This window comes from Octopus bimaculoides, chromosome 2, assembly GCF_046866305.1.
Source record: "Octopus bimaculoides isolate indiv1 chromosome 2, ASM4686630v1, whole genome shotgun sequence".
In the NCBI taxonomy this organism is placed as follows: Eukaryota; Metazoa; Mollusca; class Cephalopoda; order Octopoda; family Octopodidae; genus Octopus; species Octopus bimaculoides.
In genome coordinates, this window is record NC_142929.1 from 188862222 (window position 1) to 188881549 (window position 19328).

Here is a 19328-nt window from a genome sequence, read left to right on the forward strand (position 1 = left end):
CTGGAGTCAGAGTCAGTAGAAGTATACTCACAATGTCTTTATTCTTTAATATAAACCAGTTAGAAGATAGAGGCCTACTCAAAGTACAAAGGCATGCATATGCTTTATGAGATATGTAGACCACAATCACTTAATTACATCAACAGGAGTCGGAGTCAGAGGTGCCAATAGAGTTGGAGTCAAAGTTTTTTGTTTCGATTCCACAGCCCTGGTATATTTTTATGCTTTTGTATCTGTTTAAACTGGTTTGTAAACCAGTATTCTTTATGTGGCCCCTTGATGTCTTCTAACTTAGCAGTTCAACAATTAGAAATTGATAAAATAGCCAAATGAAATCATCAGTGAAGGTGACATGGAAGTAGTGCCCTTGTAGAAGTAATATCATAGATAATAAGAGGTTCTAATATTAGCACAAAACCTGAACTTTTAGGGGAAGGAAAGCACTGGTTGTGGTGCCACAGCCTGTAAAGTGGTTGGTGTTAGGAAGGGCATCCAGCTGTAGAAACCCTGCCAAAACGGACAGTGGAACCTGGTGGGGCCCATGACCTTTCCAGCTCCTGTCAAACCATCAGGCCCATGCTAGCATGGAAAACAGGTGTTAAACGATGATGATGGTGATGGAACCCTGCCTCCCACACAGTATTTGATTGGTACTTGACTAAAAAAAAAAAATGAAAGGTAAAATTGACCTTGGGTATAGTTGAGCTGAGAACATAGTAATCCAACTTAATAACAATCAATATATAAAAAGGATGAGCCATGTTAACAGTAAAAACTATGCACTGAGGTATATTCAGAATTGCAAATATATCAATATTTGAGATGGCATAACCAATCAAGTTAACGATTTTGGATGATCAAATTATTTCATTTCAAACAGGTTAATGTTTGGAGGTGATGAACAAAAAACTGTCAATTTCAACCATTTCTTTCAGTAGATGAAACAATTTTAGTTGTGAAAGCTAGATTCACTGATGCCGTATTCTTCATGTTAATGGTGAAAACAAAATATTGATCTGTTCACTGGTGGTGTTTGACATGAAATTCTTGCTAAATATATCACAGACGTTAACAACTTCTCCATCGGCCAATCTATTATAGTCAGGACTGGGGAATCAATACACAAAACTTTCAACTGATTCCAACTCATCAATTTCTGCTGCCATCAATTCTATTTGTAATTAGAATAATTGACACATTTCAACATGCATGGCCAAGATGCATTATCAGGTTATTATATGTTAGCATCCTACCCTGTTGTGGTGTTTACTAAACCTTTCATTACCATATTTCTGTGGACTCACACTAGTTTTGTGTAAATTAATTTCGAAAATGATGAAGAATTTAGTAAAATAATTATGTTGTTATCAAGTTCATGTTTGGGACATGAATCCTGAAGGTAAGGTTTTAATTTAGATCACTTTAAAACAGGAGGTTTATATCAGAGAACCAGGAGTGGGTTAAAAAAGTTAGAAACATAAAACAAATTTTTAAAAAGAACTTTTTCTTTTTTTAAATCAAAAAGCTACAGAGTAATAGAAACAAGAGCACTCAGAGAGCGTGAATCTCTGCCAAGGCCAACACCAATGTCCTCTCAACGATTAGCCAGAGATGATTTTTAAAATGAGAATCTCTGAAATAAACTCGACTGCTCTCACAAACGAGAATACTGAAAATGAACCTGACTGCTCTCAAAAACTAAGTAAAAAAATGGAAAAATAATCGAGGACCATTAAGAAATATAGACAAGGAAAGCAACCAGACCATCAGGGATAGTTACTGAGACACTGAAATATACAGTTTTGTAGGACATAAGCTTGTCAGTCTTGATGTACAGGGAGGTGTCAGTCCTAATGACTGATGGAGCAGAGTCTCATCACTGTTACAAAGACAAAGAAAAAACTCTAAAGAAGCAACTGCATCAGTTCATAAAAGCAAGTGTTTACACTGGTAAACACTAACACACACACACTGCAGGCGTTCACATGGTTCTTGTCAACCAGTTTTCACTGACAAAGCATTGGTCAAGCCAAGTTTATGGTAGGAGACACCTAAGGTGATGTGCAATATAAATGAACCTGGAACCAGATGGTTTGGAAGAAAACTGCTTAATCACACAGCCATGTTTACATTTATTTACAAAATATTTTATAAAATAAAAGAAGCAAACACATGAAATTAATGGACCAAGTTATGAAAGATGTAGAAAACAGAGCAGAGTTAATTAGAAAGAGAATTAGCTAAGATGGGACAGTTGGGGTTTAGCATCTATACCCTCTTCTTAATGAGACAACTAAAGATGTTTTGTTTTGGGATTTGCAAGATTCTTTATGTGAGTTCATGTGTTGAAGCATATTTCGTTGTATCTGGAGAGAGACATTCTCTTTTAGTGCCTAACACACTCACCGGTAAAGTTTCTACTCATTTACTTATTGATATGCCCGAAAATGTTCGATGGGTTAAATGGTAAGGCACGAAAAGAGAATGACCCTCCCCAGACACAATAAAGGAGATGCTTTTAGCTAAATCATTATACTGAGCTTTTGCTGACCTGTAGAAGGCCTTTGACAAGGTTTCACAATCTGTAGTCTGGTGGCCACAAACAAAATTAAGTGAAGAGGAATACCAAAGGTCAGTGAAAGCCATGTACAGAGATGCTTTCAAAAAGGTGTCAGTAATGAGAGTTGCAAAGAATTCAGGAAGCAAGTAGGGCCCAGCATCTTTCTGATTTACAAAAGTTCTTCACAACTTTTTGCTTTCAAAACATGTCTTTATTTATACAGGGACCTTTGAATATACAGAAATGTCACTCCTTTATTAGTTTCACTAAGTGGGACACAACTATCAATGTATCTAATCAACTATATAAACCCCAATACCCAGTCTGGTAGATTTTTATCAAACAGCTAAGTTTACCAGAGTTAGGTGTGGCTGTGTGGAAAGAAGCTTGCTTCCCAAGCACATAGTTCTAGGTTAAGTCCCTCTGAGTGACCCCTTGAGCAAGTGTCTTTCACTATAGACTCTGGCTGACCAAAGCCTTGTGAGTGGATTTGGTAAGCAGAAACTGAAAGAAGCACTTCGTGTGTGTGTCCTTGTCTCCCACTGCCACTTAACAATCAGTGTTGATTTGTTTATGCTTCAGTAATTTTTCCATAACAACCCACTATAAAACTTAATTACCACTGCATTCAAACCTACACACCCAAGGAAGATTTCAACTCAACAGAAAATATATGAGGGTGAGTCAAAAAGTAATGCCATTTTGTTTAGGACAGGTATAATTACCAACATAGGAACATGTATCATACATCAAAATGAAGCTGGTCCTCTGTGGATCACATCCCTACTTCTCAACATAGTCACCGTTTCTCTCAATAGCAATGTTCCACCTTCGAGTGAGAGCATGTATCCCTGCCCCGTAAAATTCTGTTGACTGTTCTTTGAGCCACTTCTTCACTACAGTTTTCACTTCCTCGTCACTGGAATAATGTTTGCCTCTCAAACCCTTTTTCATGGGGCCGAAGAGATGATAATCCAGTGACGAAGAAATGAAAACTCTAGTGAAGAAGTGGCTCAAAGAACAGTCAACAGAATTTTACGGGGCAGGGATACATGCTCTCATTCGAAGGTAGAACATTGCTATTGAGAGAAACGGTGACCATGTTCAGGAGTAGGGATGTGATCCACAGAGGACCAGCTTCCTTTTGATGTATAATACATGTTCCTGTGTTGGTAATTATACCTGTCCTAAACAAAATGGCATTACCTTTTGACTCACCCTTGTACAAAGCTAAGATTAACTTCAATGCATCGCAGTCTGATAATGGCTCAACTGGATGAAACTATACAGTCACTGTCAATAATGTTCTTGTTTAAGAATAATCTATCTTCTTCATCATCATTTAACGTCCGCTTTCCATGCTGGCATGGGTTGGTTGGTTTGACTGAAGACTGGCAAACCAGGAGGCTGCACCAGCCACCAGTCTGATCTGTCAAGGTTTCTACAGTTGGATGCCCATCCTAGTGCCAACCACTCCGAGAGTGTAGAGGGTGTTTTTTTACATGCCACCAGCACAGGGGGCAGTCAGGTGGCACTGGCATCGACCATGCTTGAATGGTGATTTTTACGTACCACCGGCATGGGAGCCAATCAGGCAGCACTGGCATCAACTACATTCATATGGTGCTTTTTATGTGCCACCAGCATGGGTACCAGTCAGGCGGTACTGGTTTCGGCCACAATAATATATATACTGCAGGCATAGCTGTGTGGTAAGAAGTTTGCTTCACAACCACAATCCCCCTGGTAAAACATCCATTGATCTTATATTGCCTGAAGAAATGAATCCATGAAGATGATCAACCTGATGGCCACGGATACTACGGACTACACTAACCATCCCAGAGACATGTGGTGTGTGGAAACGTGCATAGCGATGCATTAAATGTTTATAAATACCATCCAAGGATTATTGTTATTATTACTATATATATGTGTGTGTGTATATATATATATATATAGATAGATTGCAGGCATGGCTGTGGTAAGAAGCTTGCTTTGCAACCACATGGTTCTGGGTTCAGCCCCACTGTGTGGCACTTTGGACAAGTGTCTTCCACTACAGCCTGGAGCCAACCAAAGCCTTGTGAGTGGAGTTGGTAGACAGAAAATGGAAGAAGCCCATTGTATATATATATATATACATCTATGTGTTTTTGTACCTGTTTGCTCTCCACCATCGCTTGGCAACCGTTGTTGGTGTGTTTACGTCCCTGTAACAGCGGTTGGGCAAAAGATATCGATAGAATAAGTACCAGGCTTAACAAACAAAAGAAAAAAAGTACTGCGGTCGATTCATTCGGCTAAAAAATTTTCAAGGCAGTGCACCAGCATGGCCGCACTCAAATGACCAAAAGAAAAGAATATATAAAACCGATGTTGGTGTGTTTACATCCCCGTAATTTAGCAGTTCGGGCAAAAGAGACCGATAGAATAAGTACTAGGCTTACAAAGAATAAGTCATGGGGTCGATTTGCTCGACTAAAGGCGGTGCTCCAGCATGGCCGCAGTCAAATGACTGAAACAAGGAAAAGAATAAAAGAATATATATATATATATGCACACAAGTTTCCAGTTTCTATAAAATTTCAATCGGAAGGCATTGTTCAATCCAAGGTCGGGTCGTAGTAAGAGACATCAGTCCCAACTGCTGCACAGCAGGATATGACAGGGAACCACTGTTTACAAGGTAAACTTCTTAATGACTCCAACCGTACCAGTACCCATTTTGTAAATAAACGTAGTCTTACTTTGAATGAAGACTACAGCTATAGAACTGAGATGTCTCAGCTCAATAGAAAGGAGCAATCAATTCTAACGTCTCCCAGTACTTAATCGATACTTCATTTTATCGACCCCGCCCCCACGAAGCACCTTGGAACGAATAGATCCAGAAAATAAACGCTTTTAGTCCTAAGACTCATAGAGCTGGTTATCCGGTGTCTGTGGCGTCTAAGCGACCGAGATCAGGGCATTTCCTTTCGAATGCAAGTGGATTGGAGCGACGCGAAATGAGTTTTGTACAAGAACACAATGCACTGCCCGATCTGGGAATCTAAACCTCGATGTTGTGATCATGAGTGTACCACCCTAACCACAAGGCCACGCGCCTTCCAGAACATAAGAAGCTGTAAACTAAAATACCACAAGGAATTTTGCCTGACGCTCCAACGATTCTGTCAATAATTGCTAACAGAGATGCAAAATCCAGAGATTCGGGACGGAGCTAGAGGACAGGCGTTTAAATAAATCCATCCCCCGTATGACTGATGCTTCTATATCATCAGGCCCGGACGGATGAAAGATAAAGTGGACCCAAAAAAGCACCAGAGAATTTAATGCAGAAGATGGTAAAAAAAAAAAAGTAAAACGTAATTCGCCGTAATTTCATACATTTCTGAAACTGAAATTGGCGCTAAATGTAAAAATGTTGGAAGCCAGCAGGCAAAACTGGTCGAAAACAATAGAAAGTAGAGCAAATACGAACTATCTTAGTCTGTCGTCATATTTCTACAAACGGTTATTAATCAACAAAAATACTAAGAGAATGGCTTCGTTACAGTGCGTGTACGCGCTCTAATAAATGGTGGGGTTCGTTTGTTTATTTGTTCTACAAATTCAGAAGCATAAACAATGTTGATTACAACTGCTAACTTTCCCACCAATCCTATTTTTACAGTCTTATATAATAAACACTGTGGGATAGTCTGATTACGTGGAGAAATAAACAGGAGGGTCACGATTGAAATGACTTCTTAAATAGGTATGCGTGATCAGGGTACGACATGGGCGGCTGGCTGCATCACGCAGTTTGGAACCATTATATATATATATATATATATATATATATATATATATATATATATATATATATACACACGCACTTTTATGTATAAAATTATATTGAAAACTGCGTATTAAGAGAGTTGAAGCTAACAGGTTCTTCTATTCTAAAAGATAATTATATAAAAGAAGTCGAGAATTCGGTAAGAAACGAAAATATAAAATAAGGCGGTGAGACACAATCTTTTAGAAGGGAATCAGCGTGTTTATGTTAAGACGAAATCCTATTTTAACGTTCAAATTTTGTGCACTATTAGCGACCTACTTTTGATATAAAAATTCTCACAAATATCTCGTTCTTTTATTAACTATACTAATATCACTTCTCAAGGAGTGCTACGGAAAACTAGTGTCAATGATCTACTAATAGTGCTTTATTAATATACTGAGGTGCCAACACTTAACTAATAACAACTTTCCACCCACCTAGCAAGATGCGCGCGTGTTTATCGGCATTATTTCAGTTTTAGTGCCAACAAAGACGCAACAGTTCTTTCTCAATTGCATAATACAACCACTAGCTACTACTACCCATACATGTATACAATCACTTGAACAGCTGACGAAAGAAGAGTGACGACATGTGATTTTGCAAACGCAAAAATCGAAACAGGTTTTCCACTCAGTCGCAGAAACACACACATATAAATATATATACATACACATATGTATATATATCTGTATATACATATATTTCTCCCACTATAAAAATACATTCATTTATACATATAAATACACACACACACATAAGAGATATAATTCGACAAATCTACGCACACTGTAAACAAAGAAATGTCATTGACCCATGTTGTTAATCTAGGTCAATCTTCACTGACTATGACCTTACTTCCTTCTTTATTTAACAATATCTTTAAGAAAGTGAAATATGGTTCGAGGGGAGATTTGATGGCGGAGGTCCTGGAATGGATCGCCCACATAAACTGGCCGACCTATGCCAAACCTCCGCCGATTTAGTTGCTATTTTCACCAGATCGAGTAATTTATTTAGCCGACGACGTTACTAATAACTACGCCAGAGGCCATAGATTAAGAGTCACCCGGAAAGACTGGATTTCGGTTTGACTCATGAGAAATCAAACACACCTCAAATATACGCAGGAAGTATCTTATTTATATTCTAAGCCATGTTTTATCATGACCAAAGCTCGATTTCAACTTTCACTATTGTTTCCTACGTGTTAGACATTGTCAAAAATTTGGTATTTATCCGTTTTTTCCAAAAGGGTGTAACAGGTGAAACTTCACTGGAAAAAGGCGCGGAATTGGGGATGAAGGCATTAAAAAGTTTTTTGGATAAAAAAATTCTTTCCCGGAAGGAAACAACCACGAAATTCTTTACTCGTTTCCTCCTCCATAAGATAGTAATAGCTATTCTGAAAGTCCGCCGATTGGAGACAGATACATTGTAATTGCTTCCGTTTCAACACGATCTCACAGCAAATCATTGGCCAGATAAGTAGATCTCTGGAATTTTTATATTTTAATAAAATGTAAAACCCCTATTATAAATCTTAAAGAGGTGATTGATTTAATCAGCAGATAATTTCAATCAAGATTGATTATTAAAAGAAAGAATTTGGTTATGTTTTTTTTTTTTTTTATGTAGAGGTGTGACTGATTGGAAGCGTGAAAAAACAAAACAAAACAATTATAAATTATTATTAGGGACCTTTAACGTGAGTCACCGGTGTCAATCGGACAGGGGGACATCGTCAACGACACCGAAAAGTTGAAAGGACGAATACAAGGAAACTGGAAGATTCAGAAATATTAAGAGAAAATATGAAAATGGTTAAGGAGAATACATCGAATGTCAAAGATGATAAAGAGAAACAGAGAGACATTAATAAATAGAAATATTAATTTGTATGTAGAGAATGAGAAAGATATTAATCCGCGACAGAAAATAAAAACAAGCTGGTCCCAATGTGTTTATGTGTGTTTTGTAAGAAGCATCGTCGTTATATAATTAAAATATATTTTTATTAAAACAAATAAATGGATAAGTAATTAAATATAGGAAGACAGAAATGTATTTTGTATGAATAGAGACGGAAACTGAAAGAAAATAAAGGCAAACGAAATAATTCTCGGTGGTTTTGTGTCAGTGAAGTCAGTCAATGGCGAGATTAGGCGCTATTTACAACGATCGGGGAGGATTTTTGAATTTTTTTCATCTTTATCCTTACACGATTTCTGATACGATCAAGGAAATATAACCTTCAATTCATGAATAATGTCCAACAGCATCATTTAGACTAACAAACCAATGTAAATTTAAAGACGAAGCGTGTTTTTAAGTGATGGGAAAACAACAAATGGCAACGAATTCGCTTGAAAAGACGATTGAGCCATTTGAGGCGAAATACTGCGTAAAACTGAATCAGGGAGGATTTAGACATTGGAAAAGGTAAATATAAAAGATGATCAATTGAGGTTTGATATTTAGATAATTAAAACATCGTGGTGAGAAATGGATTTGGTAGATTGTAAGAGAAATGAATAAATCTGAAGAAAAAGGGTTTTAATTAAAAAACGATTGGAAACAGTGTGAAATGTCTGAGACTGGTTTTTCCTTACTTTACATAACTGTTCTCCCTGAGAAAGTTCTTCGAATGGATGCCTGCTATGGCATTTCGTACAAGCAAATAGAGCTGCCATCGTCGAGATATGTTGAGCTGGTGAAGCAACCAAACGGTCAGTTACTTCCACATCAAAAAAGAAAAAGCTCGGATTCTTTCAGAAAACTTCCAGTAGCGATGTCTACCCGGAAGCTTTCTTCAGCAGACACATACTAACACCGTGCGCATGTGCAAACTGCGAGGCCCCTTCAAATAAAAATATCTTTCGTATTTTCCTCCCGTTTTACCGATAAACCACATCCAAATAAATCAAATAATTTTTTAAAAATCAGTTATAAATCAGTATTATTTCAAATAAATTATTTATATAGCTTAGCTACGATATTGATATTCAGCCAATCAAATAGCTACCAATGATATTTCTGCATGATGGTCAACATTTGTCGTATCGCTGCTGCGTTGTCATGGAGATTTAATTTGTTTCTCTATTTTTGAACATAACTTTCGTCTCAATCGGAACCAAGAATGGCTTTGTACGGAGATGCTGGCATTGTAGGTATCCGTTTGTCTAATTTAGCTTAAATGTTCTATGAAAGTATATGAAAGCGTATGATTTGTGATTTTAAAATTTTATTTTCATTTACATATGATAAAGCGTGTGTGAACACGCCAGCATATCGTCGGCTAACATACGCTCAGATCCTAATCAAATAAGAGTGATGTTTGACTTGTACGCTGGTATTGAGGTCTAATATGGGGCTTGTGGCTAGTGATTCCCTCCCTAAGGAAATCAACTTACGACCTCTTGAATTATGAGGAGTTCTAATACAGTCTTGTCTCGCCTTAGCAACTTTTCGCCGAGTTCCTACCCAGGATATCAAATTTGGGAAGATGATCGAGTTAATTGAGCTCCAATATTTGTCTAGTACTTTATTTTATCGGCTTGAGAAGGGTATAAAACCAAACTTGACTTCAACAATACTTTTACTCAGAATATAAAGGGGAGTAACTAAATATGGTTAGACTTCTCAGACGTTCTAACGATTCTTCTAATTTACCGCTATTAAGACAAACATTCTGAAAACATCGGTAAATTTTGGGAAGTACACCCGCACGATTTTCACTAAGAAAAAAAAAAACTCGGATCTTTTGCGTGGAATCAAGTACCCTGACCTCGTAATGTGTCGCAAAAAAAATCCGAGTTTTTTTTTTTTTTTCTTAGTGAAAGTCGTGCGGGTGTACTTCCCAAGATTTACCAAAACATCTTTAGAATTCTTGATTCTTGAGATTATCTTCCTTCTATATTTGGCGTTGGTCCCAGTTGCCATCTAGAAGCGGTGATAATTTCAGTAAATCAAAAATCCATTTTGTATGCTATTCAATACAACCTTCTTCGTTATAGGTGTGTGTGTGTGTGATCATCATCATTTAACGTCCCTTTTTCTTTGCTGGGATGGTTTCTACAGTTGGATGCCTTCCCTCCCTAACGCCGACCACTTCACAGTGTTCTGGGTGCTTTCTTGCGATGTCAGTGGGGTATACTATTGAGAGATATGAAAGAATGGTCAAAGGACAGGAGTAAGGGACTTACTGAAGAGACGAACATATGACTTCCCCATCGGGAAAAAGAGAGAGTAGGAGAGATAGTGTCAAGGTGAATATGTAACACAGAAATAGGATGAAAGAACAGAAAAGGTGAGTCATCATCATCATCGATTAACGTCCGTTTTCCATGCTGGCATGGGTTGGACGGTTTGACTGAGGTCTGGAGAGTTAATGGCTGCACCAGACTCCAATCTGGTCTGGCTAAGCTTCTACAGCTGGATGCCCTTCCTAATACCAACCACTCCAAGAGTGTAGTGGGTGCTTTTTATGTGCCACCATCACAGGAGCCAGTAAGGCGGGCCTGGCAATGGTCACGTTTGGTTGGTGCTTTTTACGTGCCATCGGCACAGGAGCCAGTCAGGGAGTACTGGCATCGGTCATGATCAGTTGGTGCTTTTTACGTGCCACCGGCACTGGGGCCAGTAAGGTGGGCCTGGCAATGAATACTTTCGGATGGTGCTTTTTATGTGCCACTGGCACAGGAGCCAGTCAAGTGGACCTGGCATTGACCATGTTCGGATAGTGCTTTTTACGTGCCATCAGCCAGGGGCCACCTGCCCCAGCTACAATATTGGTTTTACTTGACTCAACAGGTTTTCTCAAGCATATCATATCGCCCCACGCATCAGGAATATTCTTAACAGGACTGGACGTGTGTGGCTGTGATCTCACTTTAGTTGCCGGGCCTTCTCAATCACAGTGTTATCTCCAAAGGTCCCAGTCTTCTGTGATTGCCTTTTGTGAGGCCCAATGTTCTTAGGTCATGCTTCACCACCTCATCCCATGTGAGTGGGTATGTAAATGTGCTGGAGTGAAACTAGTTTGACAAATGATTAGAAATGGAGATTAAATTGGATACAGCAAAGAGTGAATATCAGTTTGGGGTGGGGGAGTGAAGGAAAGGAAATAGGAGTGGGTGAGAGAGGAGGAAGTGACAAGGAACAGTAGAAGGGATGCAAGTGGCACCCAAATGAATACAAGGTTGGAGGGATGGGTGTTTGAAGACGAGTTCTGAGAAGTGGTGAGGCTTGCCAGAATGGCAGTGCTGTTGAGATTGGACAGGCAGCCTTCACAAGCACAGCATATTGTCATTCATCTTGATCCTTTGTCATCTTCTCAGAGAGGCTCACCATTTTAAGGTCAGTCTTCACTACTTCCTCCCATGTCGTCATGAGTCTCACTTTTTAACAGGTTCCATCCACATCTAACCCTCAGCACTTCCTTGTATGGCTGTCCTCATCCATCTGCATCACATGACCATACCAGCACAATCTTCTCTCCTGCACACCACATCTGATGCCACTTGTGCCAAATTTTTCTCTTCACATTTGTACTTTTTCATACATGTACACTGATGAAGTACATCATTTCTTTCTAGTCTTTGCATGTCCTCTGCATTCACAGTTCAAGTTTCACAACCATGTAGCATAGATGTATGTACACAAGCATCATACAATTTGCCCTTCACTCTGAGAAAGAACCTTTTTGTTATCAACAGAGATAATAGCTCTCTCAACTTTCTCCAGCCAGTTCTTATTCTAATAACTATAGTTTCAGTACACCACTCTCCATTGTTAATAAGGTCACTTATATAATAGAAACTATTGTAGTGGCGCGTGTGGCCGCCATCTTGGGAAGTGCCATTGCGCATGTGCAAGGGACTTGCCGTCAGCGGAAGTACCCGAGCACGCATGCGCAATGCAACAGGTGCAGAGAAAGAAATAGCGTTCGATCTCTTATCCATCCAGCGGTCGTTGTGACAGGACGTTCTTCCAAGCTGTCCCAACTCAACCACGACATGTGGTCGAAGCTTCTTTGGTATTCTAGCGGCATGCCTGTTCACCCAGGAATGAAAAGGCTCTACACCAACCTAGAATAAATTATTGATCTGTTGTTACCGTTATCTCTCGTGTTGTTGTATTTCTGGATTCAATGATTAATATAAGAACTGGGGAGAGATGGCCGAGCCGTCATATCTCATCCAATTCTTATAACTGGTGACCCCCGAGGTGATACGGAATCTCTCATACAACACATCCAATTCTTATAACTGGTGACCCCTAGTACGAACATGAAATTATCTCCCTAACAACTCGTCAAAAATGAAGAGACGACGTAAAAAAAAAACAACAACACAAGAGACGAGGGAATGGAACAACCCACCCAACTGCAACAGTTTTCTTACCCCGGAGAAAAATACCATACAGCCTGGAAACTGAACCATCAACTACTATGACACAAGCCGCCGCTTATTTCTCTCACCCACGTGTTTCTTTCAACACCAACTGAGGCCGAGAAAAGAACAAACGAGGGAACAGTGATTTCTCTTTTCGCCTGACTCCACATGGCTTGAAAAACAAACAAAAAAAAAACAAACAACGTTGCTTCTATCTATTGTCTTACAGGACAACACACAATATCATCCAATTCTTATACTATTTACTGCCTTTAAGGATCCTCTTAGGCTTTTAGTGCTTATTGAACCTATGCACCTTCCACAAACCAAATCTACTTTCTGTTAATCTTCCTGTGGTTCTACTGCACCTCTTATGTATCCATAGTTTACACTGAGTACAACTTGTTCAATTTCTGTATATTAAACAGGTCATTTTCCTGAAGAGATTAGTATCCTGTCTCTTTTCCTGCTAATTAAAACTTTGGTCTTTACTAATTTAACTTTAAGGCCTTTTGATTCCAGGTTTTACTTTTATACCTGGAATTTCACAGATATGCATGCATCCATCCAACCATCCAACCATCCATCTATACACACACACATAATGTACAAACGTGCATTAGGCAGTGTTATCGGTTTTTACTGTCAACAAATTGTCTACTACAAAGGTAAAGGTGATACTTTAGATAGAAATAATTACAGAGGTATCAAATTATTGGATCAGGTGATGAAAGTTATGAAGAGATTCATAGCCCAACTAATTAGGGAGAGAGTTAGTCTAAATGAGATGCAGTTTGGGTTTGTTCCAGGGAGAAGCACCATTGATGCTATATTTCTAGTAAGGCAACTGCAGGAGAAATACCTAGCCAAAGATAAACCTCTGTTTTTTTGCTTTTGTTGTTGTGGAGAAAGCCTTTGACAGGGTCTCCCGGTGCCTTATCTGGTGGTCAATGTGGAAACTAAGGATAGATGAGTGGTTGGTAAGAACTGTATAAGCCCTGTACAGGGACAATACCAGTAAGGTGAGTGTGGGCAATGAGTATTGTGAAGAATTCCGAGTGGAGGTAGGGGTCCACCACAGATCAGTCCTCAGCCCCCTCTTATTCATTATAGTCCTCCAGGCAATAACAGAGGAATTCAAGACTGGCTGCCCCTGTTTCAGGTGTGGAAGCAAGGTCTAGAATTAAATGGCCTTAGAGTTAACCTAGCAAAGCCCAGTCTTAATAAGTAGGAAAGCAGACATATCACAAATCCCTTCAGGTAGATGGCCCTGCTCAATCTGGAGAAAAGGTGTAGGTAGAAACTCCATAAAATGCACCCAGTGTAAATTTTGGACACATAAAAGATGCAGTAACATCAAAGGAAGGTTAACAGGGAAATAAGCTATTGTATGTGGAAGATGTACAGGTACAATCAATGCTGAAAATGTGCAGAAAATAGACTCCATCAACTGCCAGGGTGGCAAGCTAGAGGTAGTAGATAGCTGTGAGAATAAGATTAAGCTGGGCAAAGCTCAGAGAGCTCCTACCACTGCTGGCAACAAAGGTCTTCTCTCTTAGAGTGAAAGGCAGATTGTTTGATGCCTGTGTGCAAACAGCTATGCTGCATGGCAGTGAAACATGTGCTATGACAGCCGAGGGCATGTGTAGGCTTGAAAGAAATGAAGCCAGTATGCTTCGCTGGATGTGCAATGTCAGTTTGTATGTTCAACAGAGTGTAAGCATCTTGAGGGAAGAGTTAGACATAAGAGGAATCAGATGTGGTGTGTAAGAGAGATGACTGTGCTGGTATGGTCATGTGATGCATATGGATGAGGACAGCTGTGTAAAGAAGTGCCAATCTCTAACTGATGAGGGAACCTGTGGAAGAGGTAGACCTAGGAAGACATGGGATGAGATGGTGAAGCATGATCTTTGAACTTTGAGCCTTACTGAGGCAATGACTGGTGAGTGAGACCTTTGGCAATATACTGTGCTTAAGAGGATCCGTCAAGCCAAGTGCATCTGTGCTGGTGGCACGTAAAGAACATCTTTTGGACGTTGGGCCTCGTAGAGGCGAAGTGGCCGAGTTCCTTTCAAGAGTTGAGCCTCACGGAGGTAAAACGGCTGAGTTCCTTTTGAGTGTTGGGCCTCATGGAGGCAGTGACCAAGACCTTTGGCATTGAGCCATGCTGAAAAGAAGACCCTCAAGCCAAACAAAATTGCAGTTGTGACAGATACTGGTGTCATACAAAGTGGCACCCATGTTGGTGGCACGTAAACACACCCCAGTGTCAAGCAAATGACACCCATGCCAGTGACATGTAAAAGCACTCATTACATTCTTGAAGTGGTTTGCATTTGAAAGGGCGTCCAGAGTGCCAGCCCAGTCAAACTGTCCAACCCATGCCAGCATGGACTACGGACGTTAAATGATGATGATGATGATGATGATGATGAACAACATATCCTGTTTGTGTTAGACACACGTTAGTAAAAAGTTCTTAGTAGTACTGTAATAGAATACATTCTTTGTCACTTCGGTACTTCTGCACCAGTTAAAGAAGTATTTTCTGTAATAATGTGGTTGGAAGAGAAGAGCAATATGGCAGAAGATACAGTTAGGGACCTTCTGCTGATTAATATTCCTTATTTCTTTATTGCCAACAAGGGGCTAAACACAGAGGGGACAAACAAGGACAGACAAAGGGATTAAGTCAATTAGATTGACCCCTATGCGTAACTGGTACTTAATTTATCAACCCCGAAAGGATGAAAGGTAAAGTTGACCTCAGCAGAATTTGAACTCAGAACGTAACGGCAGACGAAATACCGCTAAGCATTTCGCCCGGCGTGCTAACGATTCCGCCAGCTCGCCGCTTTAATGATTAATATTCCATTAAGATTTTCAGAATTTTCTTGACAAAATCAAATATGACATTGAATTACTTTGAAAAATTTCAAATGAAAAATATGAAAGTATGGATGATAAAATAAAATATTACTTGACAATAAAACGTGTTTAGTTTAATTTATCTTTAAACATTCTTGTTCTCCTTGACAATATTTTGCATGCTTGTACTGTCAAGTAAAGTGTACCTGTTTCGTACATCTGTTTCTGTAATTGATAAAAAATCATACATTCGTATCAGATTCCATGTATCACTACAGCATTTGCCAGGAACTTCCTTCGGTTAAGAAAACATGCAGCTATCATCATCATCATCGTCATTTAACATCTGGTTTGACTAGAGCTGGCAAACCAGAGAGCTGCACCAGGCTCCAGTTGTATGTTTTGGCATGGTTTCTATGGCTAGATGCCCTTCCTAACACCAACCACTTTACAGAGTGTACTGAGTGTTTTATATGTGGCACCAGCACAGGTGCTTTTATGCATGACACCAGCAGTTATATTAATATATTTGCAATGAAATATCCTCCAGGCCCCTGACTACTGCACATAGGAGGCTTGCTCTCCCTCATTACATAACCTACATGTTATACCTCTTCAAACCCTGGTCGGTTTTAAAGCTGAAAATAATGGTAAGCCTAATCAGTAGTAGATGAGGTTATTCTGGGAGCTTCTTAGCCAGAATAAGACCCATTGATGAGCCACCTTAATGATAAATCTTCATCAACTCTTGGATACTGTTGTCTTTAGGCCTAGAACCCTTAGGGCTGGTTACTTGGTTTCCTGGGCATACAAGTGACTGAAGCCACAACATTAACCCATGGACAGGATGCCAGTTTGTTGCATGGTTACTCATTTACAACTGGAGTGAACATGAAGTGTTTTACTCAAGCACACTATTCACTGCCTGGTCTGAGAATTGAAACCGTGATTGCAAGATCATGGGTGCAACACCATAGCCACTCAGCCCACATGCCTTCAATTTATAACCATAAAAGTGAGATTCTGTCTGTCTGGGACCCCTGTATCTCAGTCAACATTTGTTCTATATTGATATATTATACCTTTTTGGAATCAGGATGATCCTAGGATTGAAAATCTGCCCTTCATTTGGTTCTTGAACATCCAGCATTGGGATCTGATTTAAAAGGATTTGGGTTGCTGTTTCTTGCAGGTAAAGTTTGGCTGATTCATGCCATCTTGGTTGGTGTTTGTCAGATGATGTCAGAAATCAAGAGGGAGATAAATGACATTCGCTTCGTTAATTTTACATCAAGATAAGAACTTTGGGACAAATTGGCCAACAGCTGGGATCCAACTTGGGACCAGAACAAAAGAATGATTGAATTACAGAATTAATTCTCATCCATCCTTAACCTCTGATCAAACATCACCAGGGCAAATAGTCGTTATAGATGTATTATAGTCATGCTATTTAGCTCTCTTTAGTTTTGGGCCACAGACGCAATTTGCCTTCTACATAGGAGGGCTAATTATAGATGATATTCTTTTATTCATTTCAGTCATTTGACTGTGGCCATGCTAGAGCACTGCCTTTAGTCGAACTAATCGACACCAGAACTTATTCTTTGTACGCCTGGTACTTATTCTATCAGTCTCTTTTGCCAAGCCGCTATGTTACGGGGACATAAACACACCAACATCGGCTATCAAGCGATGGTGGGGTGACAAACACAGACACACAAATACATACATATACATATATCCACTCACAAGACTTTGGTCGGTCTGAGGCTATAGTAGAAGACACTTGCCCAAGATGCCATGCAGTGGGACTGAACCAGGAACCATGTGGTTGCGAAGCAAGCTTCTTACCACACAGCCACTCCTGTGCCTCTAGTTACATTATTTTCTTGAATGATGATCTCAATGGGCATGTTGGATAGCACTACAGTGGCTGCTGCAGAATACATGGTGGCTATGGTTATGATTGTGGGAATGAATTGGAATCAAGTCTCATAGAGTTCTGTGATGTAAATGAACTAACAGTCAACAACTGCAACACAAACCTAAAGAAAGCAGTCGGCCATTAAATTCCCCTTTCAAACAGAGCCACAAAGATTTCATTCTCACCAGGAAATGGTATGAGTAGAAGGCTGTAAATATTACCTCTTTCCCCAGTGAAGAATATACCCCTCAACATTAGTTATTGGGGAATGGCTTCAGAATAAGAATTAAACAGATTGAAATGCAAAAGAAATTCTAGAGAAGGAGAGTGTGGTAAGTGAGACATCCTAACATTCTCCTAATAAATACATCATCATCATCATCATTGTTGCCGTTTAATGTCCGCTTTCCATGCTGGCATGAGTTGGACGGTCTGACTGAGGGCTGGCAAACCAGAAGACTGCACCAGGCTCTGATCCGATCTGGCAGCGTTTCCACAGCTGGGTGCCCTACCACACTCTCCTTCTCTAGAATACATGTTTTTGATTATTCTCAATTTTTTTTTAATATGTGCATCAGGAGAAGATGGAGGTAGATAACCTAGGGCCACAGAGGACAACAAGGAGTTTTTACAATACAACCTGCTGAAAGCCAGAGACCATTGTCATGGCTGGAGCAAGATATCAGTGAAACATAAGATAACATGATGGTGCTACAGGACTTTCGGCTGAGCAATATGAGTTAAAATACAACCATGAAAAGAGAGAAGAAATCGTTTAATGTTCGTGTTCCATGTTGGTATGGGCTGGACAGTTCCACAGGATTCAGCAAGCCACAGGACAGTGTCAGCTTTGACATGGTTTCTGTGGCTGGATGCCCTTCCTGTGGTTTGGGTACTTTTTATATAGCTCCAGCAGCAGTGAAGTCACTAAGAAGCATGCAAGAGAGGAAAGGAACAAGAAAATTGGATAACAAAAGATTCTATGAAGTAACTGAGAGAGAAGCTACATGAGAAGGCACAGGCATGGCTGTGTGGTAAGAAGCTTCTTTCTCAAGTTCGGTCCCACTCTGTGACACCTTTGGCAAGCGACTTCTACTATAGTCTTGAGCTGACCAAAGTCTTGTGAGGGGGTTTGGTAGATGGAAACTAAAAGAAACCCATTGTGTGTATGTATGTATATATAGAGAGACCAAAGCGCAGGAGTGGTTGTGTTGTAAGTAGCTTGCTTACCAACCACATGGTTCCGAGTTCAGTCCCACTGCGTGGCACCTTGGACAAGTGTCTTCTACTATAGCCTCGGGCCGACCAAAGCCTTGTGAGTGGATTTGGTAGGCGGAAACTGAAAGAAGCCTGTCGTATATATGTATACATATATATGTATGTGTGTGTTTGTGTGTCTATGTTTGTCCCCTCAACATCGCTTGACAACCGATGGTGGTGTGTTTACATCCTCGTAACCTAGCAGTTCGGCAAAAAGAGACCGATAGAATAAGTACTAGGCTTCCAAAGAATAAGACCTGGGGTCGATTTGCTCAACTAAAGGCAGTGCTCCAGCATGGCTGCAGTCAAATGACTGAAACAAGTAAAAAAGTATACCACAATATGTATATAAAAAGGAAATCAAAAAATAGGACAAGAACACAAAACATCCAGACAGCTAGATGATACAAAAAAGGGACAACAAAACATCCAGACAGAGGATACAAAAAACGGACAAGAAAAAACAAGGACGGGTCATTCAAA

General features: G+C 39.8%; 2 protein-coding genes across 4 annotated transcripts in view; one reads left to right on the forward strand and one right to left on the reverse strand.

The window, feature by feature from the left end:
- LOC106874823 (uncharacterized) overlaps positions 1-9220 on the reverse strand; it is a 31330-nt gene extending 22110 nt beyond the window's left edge. For both annotated transcript variants that reach the window (XM_014922703.3, XM_014922702.3), the window contains exon 1: positions 9005-9220. In XM_014922703.3, coding sequence (XP_014778189.1) covers positions 9005-9085 — 81 coding nt within the window. In that variant the 5' untranslated portion in view covers positions 9086-9220. The remainder of the gene's footprint in view (positions 1-9004) is intronic.
- A 216-nt stretch (positions 9221-9436) lies between these two features.
- LOC128247056 (uncharacterized) overlaps positions 9437-19328 on the forward strand; it is a 55123-nt gene continuing 45231 nt past the window's right edge. The window contains exon 1 of one of the 2 annotated variants that reach the window (XM_089348224.1): positions 9437-9558. Coding sequence is in view for 1 of the 2 variants with exons in the window: in XM_089348221.1 (XP_089204347.1) it covers positions 9532-9562 (31 nt within the window). In the remaining variant the exon portion in view is untranslated. Of the gene's footprint in view, positions 9563-19328 lie in introns of both variants that reach the window. The other variant, XM_089348221.1, reaches the window with a different exon arrangement.